The 20,809-nt window shown below is 21.8% G+C and overlaps 3 protein-coding genes across 8 annotated transcripts in view; 1 reads left to right on the plus strand and 2 right to left on the minus strand.

Moving 5' to 3' along the window:
• LOC127284741 (synapsin) overlaps window positions 1-20,809 on the minus strand; it is a 56,342-nt gene that overhangs the window by 8,415 nt on the left and 27,118 nt on the right. The gene's annotated exons all lie outside the window — the stretch shown is intronic.
• On the plus strand, window positions 548-20,172 carry LOC127284745 (metalloproteinase inhibitor 3). 3 transcript variants are annotated; one of them, XM_051310383.1, is made up of 6 exons: window positions 548-676; window positions 1,227-1,309; window positions 15,967-16,093; window positions 16,167-16,252; window positions 16,468-16,695; window positions 18,649-20,172. In XM_051310383.1, the coding sequence occupies exons 3-6, from the start codon at window positions 15,967-15,969 to the stop codon at window positions 18,859-18,861; spliced, it is 654 nt and encodes a 217-aa protein (XP_051166340.1). In that variant the 5' UTR covers window positions 548-676; window positions 1,227-1,309; the 3' UTR covers window positions 18,862-20,172. The 3 variants fall into 3 exon arrangements, with proteins under 3 accessions (XP_051166340.1, XP_051166341.1, XP_051166339.1); XM_051310384.1 differs by lacking the exon at window positions 1,227-1,309 and having other exon boundaries at window positions 644-676; XM_051310382.1 differs by lacking the exons at window positions 548-676; window positions 1,227-1,309 and adding an exon at window positions 1,935-2,192.
• On the minus strand, window positions 3,741-8,496 carry LOC127284737 (uncharacterized). The gene is made up of 4 exons (XM_051310368.1): window positions 7,505-8,496; window positions 6,436-7,331; window positions 6,226-6,348; window positions 3,741-5,849 (listed from the first exon to the last, which is right to left on the minus strand). The coding sequence occupies exons 1-4, from the start codon at window positions 8,055-8,057 to the stop codon at window positions 5,076-5,078; spliced, it is 2,346 nt and encodes a 781-aa protein (XP_051166325.1). The 5' UTR covers window positions 8,058-8,496; the 3' UTR covers window positions 3,741-5,075.

Below are 20,809 nucleotides of genomic sequence, written 5' to 3' on the forward strand. Positions count from 1 at the left end.
AAAAACCCACGTAAGAAATGTTGAGTAAATAGTGCGAGTATTGAGGAGTGAATGGACCAATGCTGGATGCTGGGATACTTAACTGAAAAAAAAAAAAAAAAAAATATGTGAGCAATGATGAAGTGGGAGGGGAGGAGGAGGAGATTCAAACAACGTCGGAGAGGAAGATGATGATGTGAGGATCGTATCACAAGAAGCAAAGCTGCCAATTTCGCTGAAGAAGCGAAAGAGAGTTCATCTCGCTTTTTTTTTCTATATATGCGCGACGTGCTTCATAATACGCATTAAAAAAAAATAGTTCGGTTTTTTTTTTAATTATTTTTGCCTATTGTTTTTTTTTTTTGAATTATTTAGTGACGTGTCAGTTTAATAATAAAATAATAAAGTATAATAATAATAAAAATAAATAATAACAATAAAAAAAAGTAATAAAATAAATAATAATAAAAAAAATAATAATAAAAAAATAAAATATAATAAATAAATAATAATAAAAAAAATAATAATAATAATAAAATAAATAAATAAAAAATAATTATAATAAAAAAAACAAATTATTTTACAAAATATATTATACTAAAAAATTATAAAATTATTAAAAATTATTAAATTAAAATAAAATTATAAATAAAGTTCAAAATATAGAAAGTTAAATGAAGAAACAGTGGACGAAATAGTAAGTTAATTGATAAAAAATAAAGTAAAATTAGATATAATAATATAAAATATATCGAATAATTACTGAGCAAGTTTGATAAGAAGGAAATTCCCTCTCGTTAGTGTCAGAAGTAGATTAATAGTAGTAAGTCGAGTAATTATGATTAATAATGATTTATTGATATTTTGGTGTTTGAAATTGAAATCAGAAATTATTAGTTAATCACTAGTTTCACTTAGTGGTTAGTGCTTAGTGCTTTTCATTTAATTTTTTATAATAAATAAATAAAAAATATTTTTTCAGAAAAAATCTTATCTAAAAATAATTTAGATAATAAAAATATTTTTTTTTTATTGATATTTCCCAAAAAATAGTCGACTTAATTTATATTAATTAATTAATTAATTAATTTTTAATGAATAAATAATTAAATAAACAGTTAAAAACAAAAATATCAAACTTGAAAAAGTAAAAATAAAAAAATCTTTTTTAAATAAATATTTTTTTAAAAAAAGTGACAAAAAATGGATTAGAAAAAAAATGTGTTAACAAAATTAATTGTTTTCAGTTATTTGTGTCGCAATGATTTATACACGTGTTTTATTAGTTAATATTTAAAAAAAAAAAAACAAATTTCATCAATTTCTCAAGGTGAGTGTAATCGAAAAAATATATTTATTTTTTACTGCAATTATTTATTATTATTATTATTATTATTATTATTATTATTATTATTATTATTATTATTATTATTATTATTATTATTATAAAAGAAAATTTCATGTGTATTGAGGAAAAATTTATCTACACGAAAAAACGATTAAATTTCCTGTTTTCGATAAAAATATATAAATATCGAGGAAAAAAAAATGTTAATATGCAAATTATGATCTGAAATAGAATAAATACTTGATAAAAAGAAAAAAAGCACTAAAATGATAAATAATAAATAATAAAATGATAAAATAATAAAATAATAAAATGATAAAATAACATAAATAAAATAAAAAAAAGTAAATAAACAAAACAAAAAATTATTAAACGAACAAGAAAAATTTATAACTAATCAGAGAAAAATAAAAAATTAATTTTTCAATTTAAATCTCCCCTCCCCTGTGAAATAAAAAAAAAAAAAAAAATAACAGGAAAAAGTTGAAATTGATAAAATTGAAAAAAGGAAATTTTTCGATATAAAAAAAAAAAAAAAATAAAAATGAAAACAATATTAACATATGAATTTACTGATGCAAGCTGACGAGCGTATATAAGAGATTGTGGTCCAGAATATAATAGCGGTATTACGAAGGAACTGGGGCAGTCTTGCTTTGACTCGCGCCTTAGACGTTCCTACCTGATTTATTTTCATTTTCGTTTTTTAATCACTTTCAATTATTTTCAATTTTTTTTTTTTTTTTAATTATCCATCTGTATAGTGAAAACTTGTGACACTGAGTTTGTGATATTTTTTTCCCAAAAAAATAATAAGTGATTTTCATAATACATTCACTCCCATTGGGAGATTTCATTGAGAAAGGTCAGTGTTTTTTTAAACGATATTTTACATAAAATTATGTATTTATGTCTCAATTTTAATTATTGATATTTTTTTACAACTATTAATTATTTAATAAAAATTAACCGTATTATTTAATTTTTTTATCATCCCGAATTTTATATTAATTTTAATTTTATTGTTTCCTAATATGTAATTATAACAAAAATAGTAATAATAATAAAAATCATTAAAAAAAAATAATAGTAATATTAATAATAAAAATAAAAAAATTCTAAGATTTATAAAAAATAATTTATCTATTAATTATTAATATTACAATATTAATAATAATAATACTAAAATAATGTATAATATGGTAATTATTATAATTTAATAAAGAATTTGTTGATAAATGATAGATTAAAAAAAAAATTATGCATTTTTTTTCAAAGTAGTTTAATTAAATTTTAATAGAATTGCCAAAGTGTTTAATTAAAAAAAAAAAGAAAATAGTAATGAAAAAAAATTGTTCCTAAAGTTTGGTCCTGATTTTTCTTCAGGACATTATTAAATTCTGGTACTTCTATATATATATAAAGGAAATTGCAAAAATGGAAGGGGGGGGACTTCATCTTTTACAAGTGATAATTTCCGTTCATGACTTCAAACTATATACACTCTATTGTGTTGAAATTAGACTTTTTTTTAGCAAAAGTTTCATTAAAGATTTCAATTTCAAGGAAATATTAACAATATCCCCTTTTTTATTTCAACATCAATATTAATAATAATTCTCTTCTGTTTACGAGTTTATACAATCTTTGTAAATATAATTATTATTTATTTTAAAAAGAATTTTATTTTATTTATTCTATTTTTTTTTATTTATGCCTTTCGGCACACTTCTATCATATACTTTAATATTTGAAAAATTATTTTTTAAAAAGTACTGAAAAATTATTTAAAAACTGTTTTTATAATTTATGTAAACGAGTGAAAAATATTTTAAAATAAAAAATTTAAATATAAAAAAATAAGGGAATAAAATAATAATAAATAATAATAATAATAATAAATAAATAAGATTTGTTAACATAAAAAAATTCTGTTGAAAAAATTATTTATCTCTGATCGTAAATTAATTAAAAAATTGATTCTTTGCTGTGGGGGGTCGACTATAAATTTCTCCCTCGAGACATGATGTAATCATTATAATTTTATAATTATATATCTTCTGCTTCTTGAATTCAGTTTTAAAGGTGATTCATTATGCAAATATAATATATGAAACTTTCGGAACAATTCAAAAATAATTTCATCTTCAATTAAAAAAAACAACAACAACAAAATCTAATTATTTAAAATATAATTGTTTAAAAAAATTAATTATTTAAAAATATAATTGTTTAAAAAAATTAATTATTTTAAAAAAAATTGTTAAGGATAATAAATTTCGGGGAAAAAAAAAATTCTTTCATTTGAATGTGTAAAAAAAAATTAATTTGTGTTGGGATTTTCTTCAAGTGGGTATACTTTAAAGCAATATATATATATATATATATATGAATCTGCGTAATTCTGACCTTGACCCTGAGTATTCCTATGGGCTTCTCACATTCCAATGTAACGCAACAAACGATGGAGTAACCACATATACAAACACATGTGAAAAATCATCGTTAGGATTTTGATCATAAGAATAAAGTAGATCTCAGGGTCTTACACGTTTGATATATTGCGTCGAATCAACTTTAATGATAATTTATACACTCGTGTGTATTTTATTCATAAAATAACTTGTTCATTTTATTTTTTCAAATTACTGTGTCATTATTAACATTGCACTATTTCGCTTTTATTCTTTTAATTGTTCATTTTTTATTATTTTTTTCATATAGGGTAACTGTGGGTATTACTGTGCTTTTTTTGTATATGCTAACTTTGCAAAGCTCAATTTAACCTCAAAAATAAATCAAATGTTGTTATTCCAATTGTAGATAAAAGTTTAATTATTAAATTTAATTAATCATTAAACTCGAGATTAGTTTGGCACTTTTTTTATTTAAAACATCCATTTAAAAAATAATGGCAAATGCGTGTGTTACTGTTAAAATGTCGGTATTTCTGTGCGGTAATTACTAACAAAACGGCAATTACTGTGCTGGCATTACTGTTAAAATCGAGCTGCATGTCGAGCTGCGCATGTCACAAGAATTTAACCTCATTGGTTGAAATATAGCGGGCTTATTCAAACTAAATTTTGTTTCAAAGTTTATTTGAAACAAATTTATTTTTTATTATGTCAAATTATGTTTATAATTTATAAAGAAAATCTTCTTTCAAAAGCCAAATTATTTAATAAATAAGATGTAGAATTTTGTGGCCAAATGGCTTTATTAACTATTAAACAAGCATCATATTCTACATCTTATTTATTAAATTATGTTTACTACGTCAATAAATTGAATAAATAATTAAAATTTTTTAAATAAATAATTTTCCCATTATTACAACTTTATTGAAAGTAACATATTTTTAATATGTCAATATGCACATATATTTTAGTAATTGGACAACTTATATTACATATATGTGACCGTCCACGACAAAACATAAAACATAAATAAGTAACAAACTTTATTATAATGAATAAATAAAATTTGAGTCTTAAATACTTTTGGTAGATATCACAAAGTATTATATAAATAGATAAAAACGTTAATCGAAGATATCACAAAGTATTATGACACTTATGAGCATATAATTATCCTTAAGTAAAAAAGTTTGATAAATAAAATTTGAGTCTCGAACACTTTTGGCAGATATCACAAAGTATTATGCCATATTAGATATAAATCTTAATCGTAAATATCACAAAGCATTATGACATTAATTAAAAATATATAAGCTTTAATCTTTTAATCACAGATTTTGATTTAAATTTACTTGTCTTTCTTGCAAATCACGAATCTGTTTTTCTATTTCTCGTCTTTCTTTCTCTTTGGCTAATTTTTCGTCTAAAGCTTTTTTTTTCTCTGTTATAGCTGCAAATTTTTCTTGTTGTTTCAAAAGCTTCTGTTTTTCTTTTTCAAAGCTTTCCATTTCTTTTTGCTGTTTTTTTTCCTCTCTTTTCTTTTGAAGTTCTTCTTTTATTAATTTAGATTTCGCCTTTTTTTCTATTCTCGCTTTCTTTCTTGTTTCTACAGCCTCAATTTTAATTCGCTTCTCAGTTTGTTTTGTGTCCACAATTTCTTGCCATTGACTTCCGGTGACGACTGAAGGATGACGCACTTTATTTATCCTTTTCTTATTTTCATTTTTTAATAAATTATCAGATGGCCAAAACAAAAACTTCTGATGCACAGATTCTTCTGATATTACCGGTTTTTGTTCATGAAAATTTGTAATGTCGCAAAGCGGATTAACTTTTAACTTGTTTTTGGTCAAATCAAGTGGTACATCGAGCTCTGGAGAATCCTTTGATAAGACAATATCGTTGGAAATCGATTTATTCTCTGCAGAATCATTTGATGCTAAGAGAATACCGTCGGAAATCGAATCATTGTTTGTAAAATCATTAGATGCTAAGACAGTACCGTTAGAAATCGAATCGCTTGGAATATTTTGATTGACATCTACTTCTAATTCCATTATTACACATCCATTTTCAATGACAGCATTGCTTCTTGACTTTACCTAAAAACAATTATCTAATTGTAACCAGCCGTTTTTTATAACAAAAAATACATTACAATTTTCAATACAAAAAAGCTGGTTTTTTATTAATAATTTTTTTTTACAATTCAATAAATTCAATGTAAATTTAAATATTAAATTCAAAAATATCTTTAAATGATATTAAATTATATGACAAAAGCTAGTAAGAACAATTAATGTTAATAATTCAATATTTTATCAATGTGTTATTTCAATCTAATAAAATATGAATTAAAAATATTGATCAACTTATAAATATTATAAATTGATATATGAAATCGTAATTTTTAAAATCTAAGTAAATATAAAAATGTTTTCAAAACAAGAAATGAATTATTTAATTATATGCTTTTACATTATCTGAATTTATCGTAGATTTAACATTTACTCCATTTAGCATCTTGTGACCCCGAGTGGTGTCAATAATTTCAGTTATATCAGAAACAATGTCCATGGGCAAGTCCAACCTTGAGTCATTCTGAAAATAATTTAATAGTTTAAGAATATGCAATAAGTAACGAAAATAAATATTAACATTTAAATTACTTATTTATTATCCATATACCTTTTGATTATTAAGAGTGTTCGATAAACCACCTGATGGGTACGATAATTTGTACCATATGTTAAAGAGTTCCTCATCTTTTACGTTTCCTCTCCAAGTTGGACTTTCATTTAGTCGAAATGCCTCTATTTGATCTTGCTTTAAAAATTTTTCAAACACTTCCAAGGAGTCTTGAACTGTTGAGGAATTACATTGCGAAACCTGAGAACTGTCTTCTGACAATGAATCTGAGTCTCCAATTCGTTTAAGGACCTTAGTGAAATCAATTGCCTCAACATCGAAAGGACATAATCCACTTTTTTTGAACCCGTTTCGTAAAACGGTTTCTAGATTCATTGAATCTAAAGTTTCTTTTAGCAAAGGGGCAAACTGAGACTTTTGAATTCCGACTGCAAAGGAATTTCGACAAAATGTTTCAACTTTTTTCTTCCAATTGGCCTTCAAGGTACGAAATAGAGAAACATCCAATGGTTGCATTATGTGCGTGGCATTTGGGTGCAAGGCGATTAGCACTATTTGCTTTTCGGAACAGAATTTACTTAAGTATAACGTGATATGCGAAGCGTGACCATCAATAAACATAATTACTGGACGTTGAATATTATTTTTTGTTAACCACGGTTCGTAAACATTTGCGATGTACTCGTAGAAATTTTTAGATAACATCCACCCAGTTTTTGAATAACCAAAAGCATAATCGGCAGGCGCCATTTTAACACAATTATTTGGTAGCGAATTCCCAGTAAATAGAATAAATGTCGGAGCAAGGTTACCAACAGCATTGGCTGTCACTAGAGTCGTAATGTTTTCTTTCTCATTATTGTTTACGACAGTGAACACGTTTTTCTGACCCTTTGGAGCGAGAACCGATGAAGATATTGGATTTAAAGCAAGTCCTGTAAATTAATATGTATTTAAATTGTTTAAATATCAAAATGTAAAAAGTGTTTTTATATTACTCAAAGCAAATTACTAATTATTTAAATCTTTTCCTAGTGATAAATTCAATTTTTTTTATTAAAGTATAAAACAATTTAAAAAAAAGTACTTATAAATTTATTATTATTACCTGTTTCATCACAGTTAAAAATTCTATTTGGCTCTAATGACAAGAGATTATTTTCAACCAAATATTTCGAGATTTCTTCAAACCATTGACGCAAACTATACTCTGAAACTTTTGCTCTATTCAAACAAACTTTTTCCGTAACTCTTGTCGAAATTTCTGGATTACGCTTCAAAAACCCATCATACCAAGCTCTACCTGGTATATTGTCAGTAAATGGATTTTTTTTCTTCGTTTGAACACAAATTCGTCGAACACTGTCCACCAGCTGACTTTTAGATACAGGAAATCCTTTTTCACAACAGTGAATGATCCAATTCACTAACTCTTTTTCTTCATCTGCAGTAAATACAGTCGAAGGACCAGGGTTTTTATCGGCATACAGACCTAATCTTTTTGCCCTAAGTGTTGAGCCGGGAATGTCATATGTCCGAGAAACTTGTGCAACTTTTTTCCCGTGTCGAAGTTCCTCGAGAGCGAGAGCTAAGGTTTCTTTTGAATATGAAATTCTTTTCTTTTTCGTTCGTTTTTCTTTTTTCTTTTCTTCACTATCCATATTTTTCTTTTTACTTAACTAATCTAATTAATTAACTAATTAAGTAATTAATTAATTAACTAATTAATTAATTAATTAAGCTGTCCATGAGAATGGAGGTTAGAGAAACGTCAACAAAAAGATTAGGTTACCTTTGCGGCGAGTTGCGCAGTAAACGTATTTAAAAATGACAGTAATGCCAACAAGCAGTGAAATTATTGCTGGTAATACAGTTATAAGAAATATTAATTATAAATAAATAATATAAAGATAAATTAGTATTTTTTTAAAACATTGAAGCATACTTAATTGAGTAATAACACTGAATTGTGTATATTATTGAAAATATTGAAAATATTAACGCTTTCGAATAAGTGTTCACGGCAGCCATATTTGATAATTTCATGGAATTCAATCATAATCAATTTTAAATATAAATAATTAAATAACCAATTGATGAAATGCACATTTTTATTTACTATTCCATTAAGTAAGATTTACAATAAATTTTGTAATTATTTTGAAAAAAAAATATATTTATAAATTATATATAATAATAATTTTTTTAAAATGACAGTAATACCATCACGCACAGTAATACCCACAGTTACCCTACAACATTTTTTAAACAAATTTTTAAAAAAATTTATTTTTTTTACATTAATTAATTATTAATGTATTATTAATTAATTATTACATTACTATGAATTTTTCAATTTATTATTAATTATTTATTAATTATTTATTAATTATTTATTTATTATTTATTAATTAACTATTGATAAATTATTAGTTTACAATGAATTTATAAATTTCTTATTAATTTATTATTTATTAATTAACTATTGATAATCTATTAGTTTACTATGAATTTATAAATTTCTTATTAATTAACTATTACTTTATCAATTTGTTATTAATTTATTATTAATTATTAATTAATTATTAACTAATTATTGATCAATTAGTAGTTTACTATGAATTTTTCAATTTATTATTAATATATTATTAATTATTAGTTTACTATTAATTTATCAATAGTTAATTAATAAATAATAAATAAATAATTAATAAATAATTAATAATAAATTGAAAAATTCATAGTAAACTACTAATTTATCAATAATTAATTAATAATTAATTAATAATTAATAATAAATTAATAACAAATTGATAAAGTAATAGTTAATTAATAAGAAATTTATAAATTCATAGTAAACTAATAATAATTTATCAATAGTTAATTAATAAATAATAAATAAATAATTAATAAATAATTAATAATAAATTAATAATAAATTGAAAAATTCATAGTATACTACTAATTTATTAATAATTAATTAATAATGAATTAATAATTAATAATAAATTAATAAGAAATTTATAAATTCATAGTAAACTACTAATTTATCAATTTGTTATTAATTTAATATTAATTATTTATTTATTATTTAATCTACATAGTTCTTGCCTGTCAACTTAGTACGTATATTAATTAATTATTAATCAATTATTTATTAATTATTAGTTTACCACTAATTTATAAATTTATTATTAATTTTTAGTTTATCATTATTTTTATAAATTTTTAATTAATTATTAATTTTTTGAATATTTATTTAATGATGAAATTTTTTTTTAAAATTGCATTAAAAAAGTGATTGACCCCTTTTAAAAACATTGATTTGCATAAAAAGTATGTGCATAAATATATATAGTGTATAAACTTTCTTGACTGGTATTTTTATCGCAATTTTAAGTTGAAAACTATTATGTAAATATAAATGAAGATAATGAGACAGCAGACAAACTCGCGAACTTATTCCCATTGAGATGAGACGAACATTTCATTCAAGTGTCGCACTTTATCTTTTGTATACAAAATATATTTTATAATGATAAGCATATATTATATATAGTAAACTCCATTAAAATTTTTTATCAATGTGCGTTGAAAAATTTATTTATTTTTTTTTTATTTTAAACAAATTACAAAATTGTATCAGTTTGAAAATAATTTACGTTACTTAATTCCCATTGGAAATTTTGAAAATTTTTAGTCTAGTTTAAAATTATAAATTACGTATATCTAAAAATAAATATTTAGTAAATATTTGGTAAAGATTTGGTAAATATTTAGTAAATATTTGGTAAAGATTTGGTAAATATTTGGTAAATAAAAAAAATAGTATCCGTAGGAGGAATCGAACCCATGTTACTAAAATCGATTCACAACTATATATAAGTGCCTTTAACGATTGCGGCTATCGTATCAAAAAATTTTTTTCCCCTAAAATTTTATCGAATCAATAAAAATTATTAGAAACAATTTTTTCCTTAAAATTCTCTCAATGATAAATTAAAAGGAATCATTCAGTAACGAGAATAAAATGAAAAAAAAAAAAAATGAACTGACGTGAGAAATTATTCGTTTTCTTTTTTTTTTTTTTGTTCATTCAACTTTTGTTTTGTTTTCTAATTGAAGAAGCTCTTTCAGTGAAAGGAAATTCGAAGCCTGATACATGTACATTCCAAGTATAGTAATTGGACTCTTTGAAAAGTAACTCTTTGAAATCTGCCACGTGTAATATAGGTATATACCTTACGGTGCGCTCTTTATTGCAAGGTACCAGGCGCATTTGTCAGCTCTAATAATAGATGAATATACACGATGTTTAGTTTGTGAAAGTTATTTTAGAGTGTTTATAAAATTGACGAAAATTTATAGGTGAATGTCCTTTTTAGAAAATATAGTCTTCTTTTTTTTTTTTGCAAAAATAACTTTCTAATTAGAATGAATCGAAAAAAAACAATGGTTTTTAGTTAAAACATTAGCTCATCATTTTTCTATGCTTCCAACACACATTGTTTACTCATTTACTTGACCATTATTTACACTTCTTTTTTTTCTCCTTTTCGACAGAAAAATACTTCTTTCAAAAAAAAAAAAAAAGAAATTCTGTTGAAAATATATGTGAAAGATAAAGTGCATCATCATTTCAAATGAAATATCTCGTTTTTAGTAAATATACTTTTGCTTTTAAATTGCAGTTTTAGGAATATTCGACTCTACCCACTCGTAGGAACACATTTTTTTCCCCCCTAATATTTTTGCGATTATTGGATCCTCAATTTGTTTTGTATCTTAATTTTTTTTTTACTTTTAAAAAAAATTTGTTTTTTAAAATATTTATTTGTAAAAATGTTTATTTACAATAATATTTATTTGTAAAAATATTTATTTACAAAAATATTTATTTGTAAAAATAGTTTTATCAAAAAATATTTATTTACAAAAATATTAATTCAATAATTTGATTATTTAAATTATATTTTCATATATACCTATGAAGAAGAATGCAATATTTTTTTTTTTTAAATTTGATTTAAATTCATGGGTTGAATTGATTAAAGGTCGCGAATATAAATGATTCATTGCAAAGTGACTTCTCAGCAGGATTTTTTTTTTTTTTTTTTGCAGGTGAGAGATTGGCGGAAAAAAAAGCAAATAATATTTAATTAAACGAGACGTTTTAAATTTAAACTCATCTCAAAAGATGCATATATAATCTATTATAAAAGAAGGAGAGCTGATATTGAATTTACATCAAATTTCAATATCGAAAGTTTCGATCAATATAAGTTTTCAAACAAATTCACTTTTAATTGAAAATAAAATTAATTTAATTCTCGTTTTTAATTTTTTTTTCAAATTAAAAGTTTTTTTTGTCTAAATATTTTTTTCAAATTAAAAGTTTTTTTGTCTAAATATTTTTTTTATTAAAATAATAAAATGTTTTTTATGTTCCAAATAAATAAATAAATAATAAATAAAAAATTAATAAATATAAATAAAAATAAATAAGTAATGAATAGCAATAATAAAAAATATAATAAAAAATATAATAAAATAATAAAGAATAATAAAAAAGAATCATTTCAATGAGAATAATAATTATTATTATAAACCGAGCAAATATTGCTTAGTAAACACTATATACATTATAAGAGGGAGCGTTAACTGTTTCTACGTGCCGAGGAATACTTGATATTAAAGTTTTTAATTTTTATTTCAATTTCCGTCTAGGCTGCAATTTACCGTCGATTCACAGTGAATAACGAACCCTTTTGCCTCTTATAAACATTGAAAGGAAATTTTTTTTTTCCCATTTTCTCAACAAATTACAAGTTTGCACGATTATTATTTACATTTTTTTAAAAAAAATTTTCTTTATAGTTGCAAATACGGGCTTAAAAATGATAAAGAAATCTCAAATTTATTTCCAAAGAAAATTTTATAGTTTCGTTATTTTTTTTTCAAAGCTAAATAATCGTTTCAATAAAATTGAAACATTTTTTAAATTTATTTATTAATAATAATAATTAGTTATTAATTAGTTATTAATTAATAATAATTATTTATTGATTAATAATATTTATTTATTAATTAATAATAATTAATTAAGTATAGTTAATTTATTGCAATTAATATAAAATTTATTTTATTATAAAAAATTTAAAAATAAATCTATTTTAAAAATAAAAGGAATTTTTGTGTTAATTTCTTGAAAATTGAATTTTAATGAAATTGGCGTAAAAATTAATTAATGAATTTTTTTTTTTTAATCAATTTAGGTATATAGTGATAATTTTTGAATATCTGGGATATAAATTTAAAAGACCTTCAGTAAGTTGGAGTACTTTCTACTTTCACCTTTATTTATCGAATCGTATATTTTATGAATTCATGACATTGCAATATCCGATTGCTTTTTTTCATAAAAAAAAAAATTATTCCTCACTAAGTCATTAAATTATATTAATATAAATATTTATTTGATTAATGTAAAAAAAAAGTATACTGTAATTTTTTCAAATTAATTCAAAATATATATACTTTTTTTAACTGAATTCAAAATATAATTTTTTTTATTTAAATAAAAACAATATTTTTTTTTTATTATGAATTAAAAAAATCCATTCACAATTCAAAAAAAAAAGCAATGAAAAATAAAAAAATATCGATAAAATTGAATTTTTCCTGCTCAATAATTTTTGTTCCACTTTTTTTTTTTTAAATTTTATTTTATCTTTCATGATTTTCTCGCAATAATAAAATATTGTATATAAAATTTTTTCTCTCCCGATGATCAGATTCAAATAGCAGAAGACTCAAAGTGAATCTAAAATCTTTGCACATGATTCACAATCGCAAATCTGAATAAAAGATTTGCAAGGAGTGTTTTTTATCATTTGCCATTATATATATATATATAGGTGCGTCATAGTGCGTGGAATTATTTACACACACTTCAATATTATATATATATATATATCTAAAACGTCATTCTCTTTGACTAAAAGATGAAAATAAATTAGATAATTTACGCATAAGGAAATAAAATAACAATAATAGTAAAAAAAAAGAAGAATAATTTGAAGCCAATCGAAAATAATGTAAAAATAAAATATGCAATCCAATATTTACATTTCATTCGTGTATAGCGTGCGCGATAAAAAACGAAAATAAATTTTAAAAATTTACGTAAAGAAATAAAAAAAAAATAAACTTGAATTAATGTAAAACGCAAAAAAAACGGAAAAATGAAGTAAAAAAAATAAAATAATGCACTTCCAATATATTTAAACGTCACTATTCATGTGTAAAAGACGAATATAAATTAGGATAATTTTTTTGTAAGCTTATTTGTACTACAAATAAATAAATAATTTACACAAAGAAATAATAATAATAATAATAATAATAATAATAAAAATGTTAATTGTAATTGTAAATTTTTATAAAACAAAAAATTTTCCTCAAATTATTTTGAAGTTTTTGAAAAAAAAATTTCCATATTCTTTTATTTTGCGTTTATTTGAGTTAAATGAAAATTTTATTTTCGCTAAATGAAATTTTATTTGTCCGAAAAATATAAAAAATTATATATTTTTATTTGCTTCAATTTTATTTATTCCAAATAAACGACAATAAAATATTTCTCTGGATGTAAAAAAAAAAGAAAAAAACAAAAAAGTAAAAAAACAATTAATCTCTCATTTAAAAAGGAATTCGGCAAATAAAATTCGAGAATTAGGACAAATTCTTGAAATTTTCAACTATATATGAAATTCATGTTTAATTATTCAAGAAGGAAATAACGACAATAAAATAATGAGTAGGTGTAATTTTTCCAGAGTACGTGTAGGTTGTCAGGAGTGTCGCGTGCCTCCATGTATATATATATATGTTGTAAAATGTAAAGATACATATCAAAAAGCAAGATCTTGATGACCGGCTCTCACAATGCTTGTTCTTTTGTCGACATTAAATATCTCTATATATATTTACAATTTATATTATTAATAGTCACAAGCAAATTAATCGCGCGTGCCATTATTGCGATTTTCTTACAAAAAAAAAAATTATTTTTATATTTTTCATTAATTCATCACACAGCTTCCAAAAGAACTAATAAATTATTATTATTATTATTATTACCATAAACCATGTAGTTAATTTAATTGAAATTGAATTTCGCGAAAATCGAGTAAGCTTTAATTGTTTTTTGAATTGTCACGCAATAACTGAAAAGTTTATTAATCATAAATCTCTAACGCGACGACGAAACCCCAAAAGCAATGTGAGAACAAATGACACGTTTCGAATATAGTTTGTTATTCAAATCCATTTTTGCCATGACCTTTTTTTTATCCATCACTCGATTAAAACATTTTCTCCTTTTTTTTCCCCCCCAGTGATTTTTAACGATATTTGGGCATTCGATAAATATTTATTTTTACAATTTTTCTGTTTACTTGGAACTCTTAACAATTTTTTTTTTTAAATTTTATTTTATTTTTTTTATTTATCTGTTATTTATTTGTATTTGTTTTTTTTATTATTTTGTGGTTTAATTTTTTTTTAATTTTATTTTAAATATTTTTTATTTGTTTTTTTTTATTATTTTGTGGTTTAATTTTTTATTAAATTTTATTTTAAATATTTTTTATTTCTTTCTATTTAATTATTTACTTATTGTAGGTATTTGTTTTTTTATTAATGGTGTGGTTTGATTTTTTTAAATTTTTAATATTTTTTATTTCTTTTTATTTAATTGTTATTTATTGTATTTGTTATTTTTTATTGTGTGATTTATTTCAAGTGTATTAATTTTTTTCGCTTGTTGAATAATGAATATTATTTTCAAATATATATTTTTTATGAATTAAATATTGAGAATCGTTATTTATTTAAATTGTCAAATAAATTATCTATAAAATTATAATGAAAGGGACTTTTACGAGCTGAATATAATTTATCGGAATTTTCAAGTTTCATATAAAGCATATACATGCACACATATATAATAAAAAAAAAAAAAAAAAAAATGTTGAGCATCATAAGAGATGTTAAAAAGTTTTATGAGGAATAATGATTCAAATTTTTTCGATTTCGTTTCTCCTATATACATACTTTGGTTGGTTTTTTGGTTTTTAATATTCAGTGCTGTAACATTTTATGATTTCACATTTATATATCTATATATAAACATAGACACATATTTATATTGTGTCCTCATAAAATGAAATTATGATTGTATTTTCATCTAAAGTTAATTTTTTTCCGTCCACATTTTTTTTTGCTTGTTTTTTAGTTGAAGATTTATATTATAAAAATTGGCAATTTTTATTTTGAAATTAATTTTAAATTATATTGTAGCAAAAAATAAAAAAAAAATTTTTACTTTATTCGATACTTATTTTATTAAATATGAATATAATTTATATAAATATATAAATTTAATTGTACTTAATTTATTGTAGATTCAAATTTTAAGTAAAGAGCAAATTCGAAAAAAAGGATAAAAATTAAAAAAAAGAACAGTTTGAAATAAATTTTAGAGAAATAAAAATATTTTTGTTACAGATGCGGTGGCAATTTCTTTGCATACACATTTTACTGGTTACACTGCTTTTATTAACAGTAAAAAAAACAGAAGCTTGCTCATGTGCACCAGGTCATATTCAATCTAAATTTTGCACTTCTGATTTTGGTAAATAATTTTCTTTTTTTGATTTTTAATTAATTAATACACAATTAATTTAATAGACATTTTTTTTATGTAGTTGCTGTGATTAAAGTCAAGGAGGTAGTACAGGGGAATAATTCAGATCCAACACTTTACAGGGTTAAAATAAAGAGAGTGTTTAAAGTGAGTAAAATTATCTAAATTTACTAAATATAAATAAATTAAAATTTTCTTTAAATTAATTAAAAAATATAAAAAGAGAGAAATTAGTTTATTATTTTTATTATTTATTATTAATTATTGATATTCTATTTTTATAATTTCTATTATTAATTTCTCTTTGGATTTATTTAAAGATTTTTGCTGATATGACAAAAAAAAATTCTATTCTGTTATAGAATTCAAAAGATACGAATCTCGTATTAGAAGATGAAATTTATACACCATCATCAAGTGCGGCGTGTGGTGTTTATCTTGAATTAAACAAGAATTATGTCGTAGGTGGTAGTTTAGAACGTGGAAAACCATTTATAAATCTTTGTGGTATGGTAATACTATGGGAAAATACGACAAAACGTCAACGAAAGGGTCTTAGACAACTCTATAAACTCGGTTGTCAATGCGAAGTAAGTGTAGAAGGAAAAAATTTTTATTTTTTCAAAACCTATGTAAAACTTATCCAAATATATTTCAAACTAATCCAAATGGTTTTTGAAAAAAAAATTTAACACGTTTAAATATGTTTTAAATAAGTTCAAACCTGATTGAACACATTTCGTATATATTTAAAAGTGTTCTGAATAAGTAAAAACATGTTAAAATAGGTTTTGAATATATAAAAACATGTTTTAATATGTTTTGAATAAGTTTAAACATGTTTAACATGTTTTGAAAATATTTAAGCATGTTCTGAATAATGAAAAACATATTTAAATATGTTTAAAATAAGTTTAAACATGTTACAATATGTTTAAATATCTTTAAATATGTTTAAATATCTTTAAATATGTTTAAATAACTTTAAATATCTTTAAATATCTTTAAATATGTTTTTAATAAGTTTAAACCTTATTGAACACGTTTTGAAAATATCTTAACATGTTCTGAATAAGTAAAACATGTTTAAATATGTTTTAAATAAATTTATATATGTTTAAATATGTTTAAATATAATTAAATATGTTTAAATATGTTTAAATATGTTTTTAATAAGTTTAAACCTTATTGAACACGTTTTGAAAATATCTTAACATGTTCTGAATAAGTAAAACATGTTTAAATATGTTTTAAAAGAGTTTATATATGTTTAAATATGATTAAATATGTTTAAATATGTTTTTAATAAATTCAAACCTGATTAAACACGTTTTAATATATTTAAACATGTTTTGAATAATTAAAAACGTGTTTAAATATGTTTTGAATAAGTTTGAACATGTTTAAATATGTTTAAATATCTTGAAATATGTTTTTAATAAATTCAAACCTGATTAAACACAATTTAAATATATTTTAAATATGTTCTGAATAAGTTAGAACAAGTTTAAATATGTTTTGAATAAGTTTATATATGTTTAAATACGTTTAAATATATTTATATTCATTTAAATGTGTTTAAATACTTTTAAATATGTTTTAAATATGTTTAACCATGTTCTGAATAAGTTAAAACATGTTATAAATATATTTAAATATGTTTAAATATGTTTTTAATACATTCAAACCTCATTAAACATGTTTTGAATATGTTTAAACATGTTCTGAATAATTAAAAACATGTTTAAATATGTTATAAATATGTTTTAACATGTTTAAATATGTTATAAATATGTTTTAACATGTTTAAATATGTTATAAATATGTTTTAACATGTTTAAATATGTTATAAATATGTTTTAACATGTTTAAATATGTTGAAATATCTTGAAATATGTTTTTAATAAGTTCAAACCTGATTAAACACAATTTAAATATATTTTAAACATATTCTGAATAAGTTAGAACAAGTTTAAATATGTTTTGAATAAGTTTATATATGTTTAAATATATTAAATATTCATTTAAATATGTTTAAATACTTTTAAATATGTTTTGAATAAGTTTATACATATTTAAATACGTTTAAATATATTTATATTCATTTAAATGTGTTTAAATACTTTTAAATATGTTTTGAATATGTTTAAACATGTTCTGAATAAGTTAAAACATTTTTTAAATAAGTTTAAAAATGTTTAAATATGTTTTACATAAATTCAAACCTGATTAAATACGTTTTGAATATATTAAAACATGTTCTGAATAAGTAAAAACATGTTTAAATAGGTTTTGAATAAGTTTAAATAAACTAAAACATTTAAAATATTTTTTTTAAATAAGTTCAAACTTGATCAAACTGGTTTTGAATGTGTTTTAACCTATTCAAACATGTTTTGAATGATTCCAAACCTGTTTTAAATAAGTTAAAACAGGTTTAAACGTATTTTAACTAATTTAAAATATATTTAAATAATTTTGTAATGTTTTTTTTTATGCAAGATGGGAATATGTTTAAAACAAGTCTTTTTTTTATGTGTTAGATTGCCTACACGTCATTTAATCGAAAAGGTTCAGTATTGGAGAAAGCAAATGGAAAAAAATGCCTATGGGAAAGTGAACCGGGACCATTAATGTGTCAGGAATTATATGGAGTTTGTTTAAAGGGTCAAGATGGATGTTCATGGTTTCCATCGACATCTTATAAAACATGCATTAAAGAGCATAAACGTAATCGAGAACAGCGCAGATCATAGGAAGTTGGCATGTGTGTATGTGTATGATTCACACGAGTTGGAAATCCTCGTTTTTGCAATTTATACAATCGTTTCAGTCATTTCATTTTCATATATATATATATATATATATAGCAATTACACGCGCGCGTACTCTTTTGAATTCCCTCTTTTTAATGTAAAATTCATTTTCATTTCACTCTTAATTATTCGTCAACTTTTTCTAAATATAAAAAAAATGGAATTATTTTATGTGCAGTAAAAAAAAAGATTGGAAATATTTTTTTTTTTGCATTTAATTTACATCTCTTTTTTGTATTTATAATTTTCTCCGATGGTTCTTTGCATCTTTCTTATTAGTCGCGATTTCATGGAAATAGAATCATTGCGCGAGTCTATAAGAAAAACGGAATATATGAAGATGCGAAGACGATTATCGTGATGATTTTATTTGGTATTTTTATCGAGAATTTTATAACTTTACCACGAATAATAATAATAAAAATTATTATTATTATGTACTGGCTAAATTATTCTACGATAAGAAACATTGTATTTTACAATTTAATAATGAAAAAAATTTCAATTTTAGCTTCTTTCTTATTTTGAAGAAAAAAAATATATATTTTTTCGATTTTTCAATTTTTTTATTATAAAATTATTATTTAATTAGTCAGGTATTTTTAAACATAAAATAGTTTCATTTTTTTGATTTATATCTCTTATTTTAATAACTTTACTTTCTTTATGTTTTCTTTTCTCATTTTTCCTTATTAAAGAAAAATTTATGACTCTATTATGTGAAAAGTTTTTTTTTTTTTTTTTGAAATTTATATGGAGAAATCGATTTACAATACTTTTCGCAATTGAAGTTTGAAGGGGGATTCATAATTCAAAGTTGATTCTTGTAATTCGTGGGTAGATTATGCGTTGCCCACTTATATATATATATATATATGGTCTCCAATTTCATGGGGAAATCTGATTTCGTGGGAAGACGTTCGTTTATTATAAGATTGAGCTTCGAACCTTGTATAGTACAAAAATAAAAATTGTGCTTTCGTCAATTTTTATACCAGTAAATATGTCACCAAAAAAAAAAAACGATTCTTTTACCAATTTATCTTTCGCGAAAATATTTTTTTATATAGTAATAATTAAAAAATACAAATTTTCCTAAAAAATTTAATTATTATAAAATAAATAAAAAAAAAAGTTAAGGCTCAATTTTTCGAAAATGATAAATTTACTGGTGTAAAAAAAAAGAAATATGGCAATCGAACGTCGATGTTCAGTATTTAATGAAACTTGTTAGTTTTAACATTGTGTAAATATATATAATATATTATTTAAAAAAAATTATGTACATAAAAATTTATGTAGTATGTCATGTCAAATAATATATTATAAATATTTGCCTGTATATAATTTATTTATACATTCAAATATTAAAATTTCAAAAAGACGACTATTTCATTGATTTGTTTAAAAGAAGAATATTTTTCTCGGATTTTTCTTAAAAATACAAAACTGTGGAAAAGTCGTTTTCGTTTGAAGAAAATATTTTTTTAGAGTGAGTAAAAAAAAAAAAATTGGAGAACGACGAAAATCGGTAGAATATTATTATTATTAGTATTAATTATATATATGGATATTATTTAAAATTGGTGATTAATTTATTGTATCAGGAGTGAATTATTATATATATATAATATCTACTTGTAACAGACTAAACAAAATTCAATCTTTGTATATGTGAACTAGATTAAATGAAAATATATGAAAATAGCAATTTTTTTTATGTATATGTTTATTTCTTTAGCTTACGATTCTTTTTTGAAAATCTATTCGTAAGGCAAGTAGGCGCACCTTTATGAAAAGTCAATTTACGTCATATATAACATTCGCATTCGTGTGTGTATTTCTGGCATTCTTTTCAAATTCTCTTTTCAACATTCACAATAGAAAC

The sequence above is a fragment of the Leptopilina boulardi genome, unplaced genomic scaffold, assembly GCF_019393585.1.
Source record: "Leptopilina boulardi isolate dan_hultmark-lab unplaced genomic scaffold, ZJU_Lbou_2.1 LbouV2_325, whole genome shotgun sequence".
Lineage (NCBI taxonomy): Eukaryota > Metazoa > Arthropoda > Insecta > Hymenoptera > Figitidae > Leptopilina > Leptopilina boulardi.